The 11,752-nt window shown below is 45.0% G+C and overlaps 2 protein-coding genes across 2 annotated transcripts in view; one reads left to right on the plus strand and one right to left on the minus strand.

Annotated features, from left to right (window-relative positions):
• IQCK (IQ motif containing K) overlaps positions 1 to 1,244 on the minus strand; it is a 67,977-nt gene extending 66,733 nt beyond the window's left edge. Inside the window, exons 1-2 of the mRNA XM_068147368.1 lie at positions 1,216 to 1,244; positions 985 to 1,082 (exon numbers count right to left, since the gene is read on the minus strand). Of these exons, the coding sequence (XP_068003469.1) occupies positions 985 to 1,082; positions 1,216 to 1,244 (127 nt within the window). The remainder of the gene's footprint in view (positions 1 to 984; positions 1,083 to 1,215) is intronic.
• Positions 1,245 to 1,597: 353 nt separating this feature from the next.
• KNOP1 (lysine rich nucleolar protein 1) lies at positions 1,598 to 10,947 on the plus strand. Its single transcript, XM_068146833.1, has 5 exons — positions 1,598 to 1,662; positions 2,738 to 4,121; positions 7,810 to 7,878; positions 8,364 to 8,441; positions 10,524 to 10,947. Exons 2-5 carry the CDS (start codon positions 2,739 to 2,741, stop codon positions 10,836 to 10,838), a joined length of 1,845 nt encoding a protein of 614 aa, XP_068002934.1. The 5' UTR covers positions 1,598 to 1,662; position 2,738; the 3' UTR covers positions 10,839 to 10,947.
• The last annotated feature ends 805 nt before the right edge of the window (positions 10,948 to 11,752 follow it).

An 11,752-nucleotide genomic window follows, 5' to 3' on the forward strand; every position in this document is an offset into this window, starting at 1 on the left:
AGGTGGGGTCTCACCAGGGCTGAGTAGAGGGGGAGGATCACCTCCCTCGACCTGCTAGCCACACTTCTCCTGATGCAGCCCAGGATCTGATTGGCTTTGCGGGCTGCAAGTGCACATTGAGAGCGCATGTTGAGCTTTTTGTCCACCAGCACCCCCAAGTCTCTTTCTCTCCTTCCTCCTACACAACCATTTTCTGAAGGCACATATTCTAGTTTGGAGCCACACCAACTGTATACAGCAAATACTTAACATGAAACCTAGTACCTTACAATAAATGAGAACTTTAGAGCTTCTTGTCTTGGCTTTAAATCTAGTTCAAGGTTCCCAGTGATAAAAGAACCTCTTACTGGGAAGACTTTCAAACAATAGTTTAAATTCTTTTTAATGCAAGTAAAATGCAGATGCCTGTCCAGAATGAACCATTAATTTAAGTAGCATGTAACAGTGCTTTTCAACTTGAATTCCTCTATCAGCAATTAAGTCCCCAGGACATTGCCAAGTAGTACTGTCTCCAAAAGGCAAAAGCAGTACGTGACCCACATAGATTATGGGGTGGAAAGTAAAGGAGGGTGTTAGACCTGATACAAAAATCACTTACAGATTACACAATGCAGGAATCCCTACAGCCAAACCCAGCAGGTTTAGCCTCCTACCACTGTAGTTAGGAGATTTACTGGCATTGCTACTTCCACGTGTAGTATGTGAGAATAAGCACCACTAAAAATGGCCATTGTCACAGAAAATACCTGCTTTGAGGCACTATGAAGTTCTAAATGAGGAGTGTCTCATTTGAACACCACAAGACTCCAGAGTGGTCTCAGCTTCCCAACCAGTCACAGTGCTCTCAGATGGTAGGAAAAGGGCAGGACTTTTGCCCTTAGAATGGGACTCTGAGGACAGAGGTTCTTTTATCAGCTGCATTTACCTGGCAGCAGCTACACTGTCACCGCTCTGCTCTCCCAAGGCACTAACCGAGCCCCCTACCAGGAGAGCCCCCAAAGCTACACCCAGGCAGGGCACGGGGCACTACGGGGTGCACCAGCGTCCGTAGCACCGCTGTAGGAAGCCAGACGCTTCTGGCCCTGTTAGCAGCAACAGCAGCAGCGCACACGAAGGTTTGTTTCTGTCAGATGACAGCGATCAGAGGCAGCGCAAAGCGAGCGAGCGGATGCGCTCCCAGCCCCACTCGGGGGGGAGAAGGGAGGCTTTCAGCACCTGTCGCGGGCAGATGCAGCCAACCCCATCCGCTCCTTAGGGCCGGCTTCACTCCACAGCGCCGGTAGGGGAACCGGTGCCCCCACGGCTGCACCAGCAGCAGTGAGGGGCAGCCCCAAAAGGGCCCGAGTAACCGAGACGGGACACCACTAGCTGCCCGGCTCGGGGGCCTCTCGCCGCGAGGGCGCGGAGCCCAGTCAGAGCCGCGGCCACCCTCACAGAGCCCGCGGCCCCCTCAGGACGGGGTCTCCCCTGCCGCTGGCTGCGGCGGGACAAGCGCTCCCACCTGCGCACACGCGCTCCCGCAGGCCCGGCGCGCGCCCGCCTGCCGCCATGCCGCGCCGCGTTGCCGCAGCAACCGCTCCGCCAGTCGCGGCGAGGGGCGGGCGCGGCCGCGTTCCCCTTCCGGGTCGCGGGGCGGCGGGGGCTGCACGTGGCCCGCGGCAGGTAAGCGGCGGCGGGGCGGCCTGAGGGAACCGTCTGCCCGGCTGAGGCCCTCCCGGGGCTTCCCCCGGGCGGCTGCCACTGGTGGGGGGTGTTGGGGCCGAGCCGGGCGGTGTCCGTGCGGGGCGATAACGAAGTGCTGCGCCGCGCCCTGCCCCTTGCATCGAATGGGCCCCGAAGGTGGGCTGCGTGCGCGTAGCTAATAAGGAGGGGGTCCCCTGAAACTGGGATCGGTCGGCGGGTCCACCCCCTTCCCTGCGGGCCGGTTTGGCACAGCTGGGCCCAGCAAAGGGCAGGAGCGCACACACCCGGCCTGGCTTTGTGTGCAAGCCCTGGGCAGCGTGCGGGTAACAGGCAGAGCTGCACTACGGCACGCTTTGGTTTTTGTAAAGGGTTCTGACAAGGTGCAGTACAAGGGGCACACAGATCCTGTGGATTAAACATCCCAAGATGATAAATAAGTATGAATACAGATGCCTCAGCAAAGTGAGGCAAGTGTCACGGGTAGGCACCAAAGGCTTCACATTGCTGTAACCTGGTCATAGGCATAAATGTCCTGAGAAGGGAGTCAGCAAGGATGAGAAACTGCAAACAGAAGTAAATTCAAGGTAATAAATAAGGTACCTTAAAACATCTTCATGTGAAGTGGACAATAAAGTGAAGTTCAGTGTTGCATAAGTGAAAAGTCATACACATGTGGAAAAGCACTTTATACCAATGTGTAAATCCATCAGCGTATGTCTTGTCGCTTAGGAAGGATTTTTAGAGGGTAGGTATTTCAGTGAAAATGCCATGGCTGGCAGCTGTCAAAAAGACAAACAGAAAGTGACAAAATAGGGCAGCACTAAGGAACAGGACACAAAATAATCACCCCCTGAGCACGCCAGTAGGGCTGTACTTGCAGTGCTGCCTGCAGTTCTGGCTCTCCATCACAGAAAGCAGATTGTTAAACTGTAAAAAGAGTGCTGGGGACAAGGAGAGGTATGGGGTGGTTTTAGAATAAAGGCAGGCCAAATGGGGTAGGACTTGTGTCACCTTTGTGAAGCAGTGCACTTACAACTTCATTCCACTGTTTTAGAATGATAGTAAAGAAAAAGAGAAAAGATCACGAGGAACCAGTACAGAAGAAGAAAAAGGTGAAAAGCAGTAGGAGCCAGACTGTCATTAAAATTGAGAAAGATGTACAAATTGTCATTGAAACTGAGGGTGATGACCAACTTCGGACAAAAACAAAAGTGAAGAAGAAGGAAAAGTTTAAAGAGGATGAATGTTTAGACCAGCTAGAACTGAAGAGGAAGAAGAAGAAAAAGAAAACCAAAAAAGATAGCTGTGACTCTGAATTGCTGAAAGAAACACCCTCAGAAAGCTTTGTGCATTTGGAAGGCCATCTGGATACAGAACCCCAAGAGGAATCAGAGGAACAAATTAAAAGTCTCAAAAAAAAGAAGAAAAAAATGCATTGTCATTCCTCCTTATCATTGGAGAATAAGCAGAGCACTGATGTGGAGCTGGCAAACCATCATACAGATGGTACTAAAGAATATGAATCTGCTCACAAAAAAAGCAGAAAGAAGGCTGATTCCAGTGTGGGTGGTGAAGAAACTAAGAAAAAAAAGAAGAAAGGGGGTTTTTCATTAGAGGGCATCCAGGACAGTGAACAGAAACAGTCTGAAAACATTGGTAAAAAAACCCACAAATGTATTGCACAACAAAAAGCTTTTATGGGCCAAAGCTGTGCAACAGCTATGGTCCAGAATGATGAGGAGAGTTATGTGAGAAGAAAGAAACAGAAGAAAAACAAAGAGAAGTCTGACTCCGTTTCACCATCCGCAGATAACCAGTACAGCACCTGTGAAGTTCCTGATGGCACCACAACACTAAGTGACTGTAGAAAAAGGCAAAGAACATTGACAAATAGAGAGGAAGAGGACACTGCTGAGAACTCTGGAAGTATTAGAAAGGCCAAAAGGGAAAAGAAGGGAAGCAAAGATGTTTCTTCCATAGCATACAAAGATAATGTGGAGTACAGTCAGAGAGGTGCTGGTAAGCATCTCCCAGCACAGCAAGAAGTGATGCTGGAGGAAGAAGAGCTTTCTGGAAAAAAAGGCAGGAAGAATATCAAGGATCATAAAGCCAGCAAGAATAAAAAGAAGAAGATGCAGAAAGAAGAGGAGAAGGAAACAACACACTCAAAAGTTTACTTAACCAATGACAGTGCATTTAAAAGCCAAAACCCAGCAGTACTAGAAAGCAATATAAAGGATAAAGAGAGTGAAGTGAAGCAAGCCCAATATGTCACAGGGGACACTGTAGATAGGGTATTATGCAATAGTAATCATATGCTCTGTGACAGGAAGAGCAAAAAAAGAAGAAAAGAAGCACCACAGGACTGTGCTAAAGAGCCAGGTTCAAATGCAAATACAAAAAAGATCAAAAAAGAAGACGTGGGACATGAGACACTGGTAAGTTGTGAAGAAGAGGGCATCTTTGCACCCTCCTGCTAAGGTTGTTCAGGTCAGCAGTTTCCTATTTTGCAGGTTGTTCTGCCTGTTCAGACCTTTAGGTTGTATTTAGGTCAATAGAGGCTTCCTCTGAGTTTTGAGAAACAGGATCATCTGATTTCATAGTTTCATAGTTTCATTCAGGGTTGGAAGGGACCACAAGGATCATCTAGTTCCAACCCCCCTGCCATGGGCAGGGACACCCCACACTAGATCAGGCTGGACAGAGCCTCATCCAGCCTGCTCTTAAACACCCCCAGGGACGGGGCCTCGACCACCTCCCTGGACAACCCATTCCAGGGCTTCACCACTCTCATGGTGAAGAACCTCCTCCTCACATCTAGCCTGAATCTCCCCACCTCCAGCTTCATTCCATTTCAGCACATAATAGTTGTGAAGCATGGCAAAGTACTTTTGAATGCTGCAGTCATCTAGTGTTTAAATTGTGAAAATAGAAATATTACAGCTAACAGCAAGTCTTGGCACAAGAGCTAATGCATACAGCCATAAGTGCTCTCTACCCCTCCTTCACCTGCTCTCAGCAAAATGGCAACACTCTTACCATGTCATTTAACCTGAGCAAATTTGCCTTGATGTATAAATTCTGATAGAAAAATGCTAGAGAACAACCTAAACAAATCCTTACATAAATAAATCTGTGCAAGACAGACACAAGAGCCATGCAAGTTCCAACTGAAGGTAACTGGAATTGCATCCAGACTGACTTTAAAGGAAATCCTATCCCAGAGTCTCACAGTACTGCCATTCCTGAGGTGAAGCAAAGATGGAGAGGAACTGATGAAAGAGTTGCAATATAGAGGCTTCCTTGATTTCTTTTTTTATTAAGGCTGTTAAAATTTGGCTTTATTGCTTTAACTCCCCCCCCCCCCCCTTTTTTTTTTTGTTCATTCTGGTTGAAATAGTATTTTAAAGCTATTTAAGTGCCTCAAGTTAGTGCCTGCATGCTTAACCTCTGCTATCATTGGGATTTAAGCTGTAAGATGCATACAAATTCAATAGATACCTAGCTGTAGTTTTATCTGCTTCAACAGCTTTGAAAACAGTTTATTGGAAGTCATTAGGGGCTTGGGTTTATTTTCAGAGCTGATGGGAAGCTGCACTCCAGTTGGTTTTTATCAAGCATTTTGAATGCTTGGCTTCTTTAAAAGTCAGGCAGCAGTTAGTGAAGCATCACTGAAGATCTTTGTAAACCAGGGCTAGCTTATAAAGCAGGAGCCCATAGCACTAGCTGCCTCTCGAGCACACTTCATGGTGTGCTTTGCTTTGTTTGCGCTCGTGTATGCAGCGTCTTGATTTGCGGTGGGAACAGAGTGTTTTCTGGTGCTGAGTGCTAATAATTAAATACAGAGTTAGAGAAGCCTTTCCTTGAGACCCAGGCACAGGGTTTTCCCACAAAGGTTTGTGTCTGGAGTCTGTGTGTGCTCCAGACATGAGGTGAGCAGATGTTTGGGGCTTTGTACTTAGGTTTCTCCTCCTGACCTTTTGAAGGACAAGGTGGTTTTGTTGCTGGGATTACTTTCTAATTAAATTGACATCACCTTGGAGACTGTTAGACATTATTTGGATTCTTGCAGCTGCTCCACATTCTGTGGAGGCAAGATAAGCCTAGCAATAACAAGTAAACTTGTATGACCCATTGCAATGGAAAACACAGCAAACAGCTTGGAAACAATTGAGGAGAAGGGCATAGGGTGATATATGTTGTGTTTCTCTTTCCTGTATCCACCTCTGTCCTTTAATAAAAGCTACTTCAGAGACATCTTTCTGAAGATGCAGAAGTCTGGATAAATCAGTTCTATAGGAACCTAGGCCAGGCAAAAGACACTGCTGCAGTGAATGGCTGATGTCAGTCTTGCATTTAACTGTGCCATAGTCATGAAACATTTCCTAGTCTGTGGTGTGACACACACACTGCCATGTGCCTTGGAAAAAACTTCTCTTGGGTTTGTGCAGCAAGCAGGAGAACAAGTTCTTAGAACCAGTATGGAAGTGACACCCACTTCCTATCAGTGAGTATTTTTCTCATTGGATGCTATTACAGTCAACTTGGGCAGAGTGAGGAGGAGTAAGAACTCAGTTTTCTCCTTTGAAGTTCTTTGCCTGCAGATATCATAATGTGCTCCCCTGCCATGCAGTGGGGGAAGATTGGCACACCTCCAGAGGGGGTGATTTTCACCATGCAGTAGCCTTCAGCAGGTCAGTGACTTGCAGGGACAGGGGTGCACCCTTCCTCCTTCCTTATCTGCCACTTAACCTTCCAGCTAGAAAAACCAAACCACTGCAGCTGTTTGCAGAGTCCTGTCACAACAGCAATCCTGCTTGTGTTAATAGATCTGAAAAGACAGTACCAAGCCATCTAGAAGTAAACTGGGATGAAGTTTTATGTTGTTTTTTTCTTTTCATCCAAGAGAATGAGTGCTCCTTACTGCAGACAAGTGTTCTTGCATTTAAATGGTCCTTGTAATCCTCTGTCTGTGAAATCCATGTATAAAAGGTAGCTTGGAAAACAAGGTCAATCATTCATGGCTTTAAATGAAACTGTAAGCCCTCAGAAAAATAACAGCAGCTTCTGCTGACAGAAGTATGTTACAAATCTTTTCTTTCTCTTAGTGTTCCCTGGCTATTTCATGCTTGGGTTACTATGTTAGCTCTATCAATAGATCTTCCCTTTGGCCACCTCTACCAGGCTTGTCTAAAGCTTATGGCTCTAGTGTACCAGTATCCTGGACTGCTTACATACCCTGTTACAGTGGATGCCCCCAAATCTTATCTTTATTAGGAATTTAGGAAAGAAAGGCTGAGGGGAATGATCTTGAAATGTCAGTCAGCGAGACCAAAAGCTGCTGAAGGGCTGCACTTTGTGGAAGAGTTACCAATATCTGGCTGCTTGTGGGTTTCCTCCTGTCATCCTGCCCATCCACTGCCACCCTAGCTGCTCTGCTCCTGCTCTGCCCTGTTCCTTGCTCTCAATGTGGATCTAACATTCTGTTTGCTGCCACTGCAGGAGATGCTTTATGTATGTGTCACACGTCTCCTTGTGCTCTTGGCAGACCAGGAGCTCCTTGGGACCATCATCTACTCTGCATTTGTTACAGACAGCACATTGCAGCTCTCTGGGTAGGGGTTTGGGTTGTCAGTTTGTTTGGGGCTTTTTAAGTGGCAAGTGGCATCAACAGGCCTCAAGCTTATCCTGTGCCTTTATCTTACTACCAAGTTTAAATTTGTAACTTCTTTTACCTTTTGCTCTTTCTGTCCCTTATTTCAAGTATAAATTGAAGCTCCTGTGAACTGGTTTAATTTGAAATGACCCTGTCTGCAACTGTTACTGTATGTGCCAGTCAGGTTGTCAGGGCCATTTCAATGTGTGGATTTCAAAAAATGCTTTATCCTTTGCTAAAACAACAAAAAAAAGAAGGATCTCTTCCCTGGGGAAGAAAGTCTCTCCATAGAAAAAAAAACAGGTTGAATTGGCATTTCTGGCTTAGATCTGACTCTTTCTTCTTGCCCCAGAACAGTACTACTGCACTGCTTAGTGGCTTTTTCATAGCCAGAGCTGTGTAAATTCTAATGAACCAGAATGGATAAAAGTACTCAGACAAGTTGGTTGGGTTTTTTTGCTGTTTTACAGGGACATATGGATGATGTAACAATTGTGCAGGAAAAAAAAGGAAACACTGATGAAGTTAACATAGACAAGGTATGGTTTGTGTTCACTGTGTAAGATTTAAAGCAAGTTAGAATTCAGTGTGTGCATAGACTTTGTAACCAACTCCCTGCTTTGTTGCTCCTCTGTGCCAGGGTTTCCCTAAATAGAGCTCTGCTTAAAATGTGCTTTACCTTCCATGGGTTAAGTCTAAAATGTACAGCTCCAGTCACTGTCTGAAGCTTCTAAGTAGTGTATTAGGTTAAACACAGCTTTCTTTGCCTCTCATCAGTGTTGGCTGTTTCAGTGTAGCTGTTGCCTACAGTTAGATGATTAAACTTATCTGATACAGCAAACTACTCATTTAAAACACTGCTAGAAACACCACAGCTCTTGTGTTGAATGTGTGAAAGGATCACATGCAAAACTCTGAACATTCTCTGAACACCATTCTTCCCTCCTCTTTCCATTCTGAACTGAGTTAACTGTCATGTCACACATGGAAGATAGTGGTTTGTGCTGTCTTTTCTGCACACTAGGTGAGGCGGCAAGCCCTGCAAGAAGAAATTGATAGAGAATCTGGCAAAACAAAGATGTTCAGCCCCAAAGTGGAACGGGTATGTATGAGCTTGGACCTTAACCTGGTGGAAATACTGTGTCACACAGCAAACTCCTGAAAAAAGCACTGCACTGGCTTTTTGTATGTGGCTAGGGTAAATGGCTTGGCACAAGAGCCCTCCTTCTGGCTGTAAAGATAAGACTGTGCTACAGAAAAGTTAGTACAATCTCCAGATAGTCTAGGAGCTGACCAGTGAACTCTTGACATTTGGTATTGTGCAGTGCTCTAACTGCCATCATCACTCCTCTAAAGCAACATTTTCTTCCCTCTGGAGAAGGAGCCACAACAAATTGCTACAGAAGCATTTTTCTGCTTGCTGTGTTGCTTTTTCATCCTACTCAGCCAGCCTCCTGCCAGGTTTACAGTAAGGTAGTGGAAACTGTTGCAGTAGTGTTTAGCAGGGGGAGTAAGATGCAGGAGAAGAAGCTCTGCTAGTAATCCAGAGTTCATACACCAGTATACCTAGAAAGTTGGAATATACTTCAGATTCTAGAAGCAGCTGGTGTAAGCTTTTACACAGCAGGAGGCAGACCGCAACAGCTCTGCACCTATCCCATAGTTTCTGAAGCCATTGAGAAAAGTGTCGTCCTTGGCAGAGGATCTCAGTGCTTTGGTGCTGATCTGTTTCTGTCCAGTAGTATGCAGAAGAATGGAAGCTACATGAAGCTGATGAATTAGTTTCCAAAGAGTGAGCTGGAAATGCTGCAGCAGAAGCTATGTGTAGTGCCTGCCAGCAATTCACTTAAAACAATTTGTAGGGTTTGACAAGCCATAATTATTTTTGCATCTGTGCAGATGTCTCCCATTCCAAAGGGAGGACATATTTCTGTGCATGTGTGCATGCATCTGTGCCACAGACCTGGGCTTATACAGCAGCTTGTCTTAGAGCAATTTAAAACTACTACAGTAGTATGGATAGATAGCTTGCTTTTAATAGCAGGTGTTCTGGCCTCTGATAGGCAGTGACACTCCAGCCCTGCTTTTTGGTTGTTTTATTGGGAAGCATGCTGCGTGTCATGCTGGCTGTCTAGTGGAGAATGACTGTTTCCATGCAAGCTACAACTGTTGAGTTGGAAGGAATTCTGGCTTACATAAACACACCCCTGAATCTACATAATATTTTTCCCTTTGGTGTAACCAGCTCAGGCTGTTTCATTAATGATTAAGCATTATTCCCTTTAATATCACCCCCAGTTTTAAAGAAAAAATGGGAAGTAGCAGTCCTGCCAAGAATAGTTATAAATGGCTGCACTGCTCCTAGCTATAGCTCAGGAGTCAAATAAGAGCCTTAGATAATGAAGCCAAACTCATAAACTTTGTGAATCTCATGATATACCTTTGGGTTATCCACAACCAGCTGGATTCTGATTTTACTTGGACACTGCCTCTACTCTCAAAGGAGAGAAGCAAAAGAAAAATCTTGAAGAAATGAGCTGGTTCAAAGATACAGTGAAAGGTGAATACAGCAAATACAAGAGCACAGCAAACTGCGAGGGAAGGAAGGCTTTAACTGCTATATTTAGTCCTGTTAGATAAGACCATGGCCTCACTTTTGTACCCTTGCAGTATTAGTGGTAATTAGTAATGCAAATGTTACTGAAAGCATATGAGCCAGACTGAAGACTCTTCAAAACAGCAGCTACTTAACTAGGCAACCAGAACACAGAAAGATAACTGTTTAAAGTGACAAGAGTGAAAGAGAGAGGATTAAGTCTGACAGTTGTCTAAGAACAAGGGAAATGATTGGGCAATGTCTGACTCTTTGAGCTAGGTAAATATTATCCAGAGGGCGGCAAAGCCAAGACTCCTGAAGACAGAGGGAAAGGAGATTCTGACAGTGAATTCAGCCCTGTCTCCAAGTTAAATGAACTGAAATGCTAATGAAGATTCATTCATGCAGGGTTATGTCACTCTTTCACCATGAACTTTGAGAGGTGCTGCTCCTGGAATGGCTGCTTCCCAGCTGTCAACCCTGTGGGGTTCCTGTAGCTGATGCTGTTCTCATTGTACATGGCTAGAAACTGCCTTCCTTGGGCTTGGTATTATTTAATTTTATCATGAACCTTGTTTTGCTTCACAGGGTGCAACATTGGGCCAGTGGAGCACAGCCACTTTCCAAAGCCCTGAGAAAGAAATGAAGTTTTTTAGACTGATGGGTGGCTTTAAAAAGGGCTCTGCTGTGTCTATCCAAAATCTCTCAGCAACTACAAACAAAGCAAACATGGCTCTGAACAAGGAAGGGGAAGAGAAGTTACAGCAGACTCTGAAGATGGAATTTGATAAAGCAATGAACTTGAAGCAACACAGAGGAGTTGGTCTTGGATTTCAGCCTGCTGCCAACAAAAAAGTATTCATAGACAAATACACAACCAGATCTATAAAGTTTGAAGATTAAAACTCTGAGGTAATAAAAGGAATGAAAATTGAGCAGGGATTTATTTTAACTTTTTTCCACTTTCCACATCTTTTTACTTGAAATAAAATACAAAGTGTTTAAGAAATTTGATTTCTGAGGCACTTTCAGTACACATTTGCAACAGCACACACCAGGTGATGTGGAGCTGGGTCCTCACTTCAAGGACAATATTTTCTACAAGGCAAGGGACAGCCTCCTTCAAAGGCTGAAGGGATGTGGGCAATGCCTGCAAACAAGTTGATAGTAAGATGCTACTTCAGAAACTTCTTTTTAGCAACATGGTAGTGATTCCAAAGGATTTTAGTGCTCTGTCAAGCCTTCCTGTTTCCACACTCAGTGAGTGGTGCAAAGCGATGGTGGTTTACTTGGAAGAAACGCTGCAGGTGTACCTCCAGGTTTGATGAGGGTAAACTTAAAGTAGTTTCTTCAGTATTGACACCTTCATTAAACTAATGAACAGCATTGAACATCCACTATATGTCTTAACTGTGCTCTGGCAGCTGGATTTTCAAGCAGCAGCTATTACCTGTAAATTAAGGTAAATGCTTTCTGGGTAAAGCACTAAACAGATGGATCTAGACTTCCCCAATTACAAAATGCAAGGTAATTGTAATAATGTGCTTTGGGGTTCATTATACATCAGCCTGGATGAAGTTTGTAGCCTTTGGATCTTCAGACGACCTGCACTTTGTGCATTTTGTGCACTAGGCATTTCAATAAGGGTACAAAATGAGGCTGCATTTGGTATGTCATCTAGGCTGCTTGAAGTTACCAGAAGATGGTGAAAACCTGTCAGGTATTTTATTCCTGGCTGTGCCATTACTTATGGGAGCCACTGGTGTTAAGTTGTGGTGTAGCTCTGCTTTTTAAGCAGATAAAGGCCTTATGTCCAT

The sequence above is a fragment of the Melanerpes formicivorus genome, unplaced genomic scaffold, assembly GCF_026170545.1.
Source record: "Melanerpes formicivorus ecotype bairdi unplaced genomic scaffold, bMelFor1.0.p_v2 SCAF_14, whole genome shotgun sequence".
Lineage (NCBI taxonomy): Eukaryota > Metazoa > Chordata > Aves > Piciformes > Picidae > Melanerpes > Melanerpes formicivorus.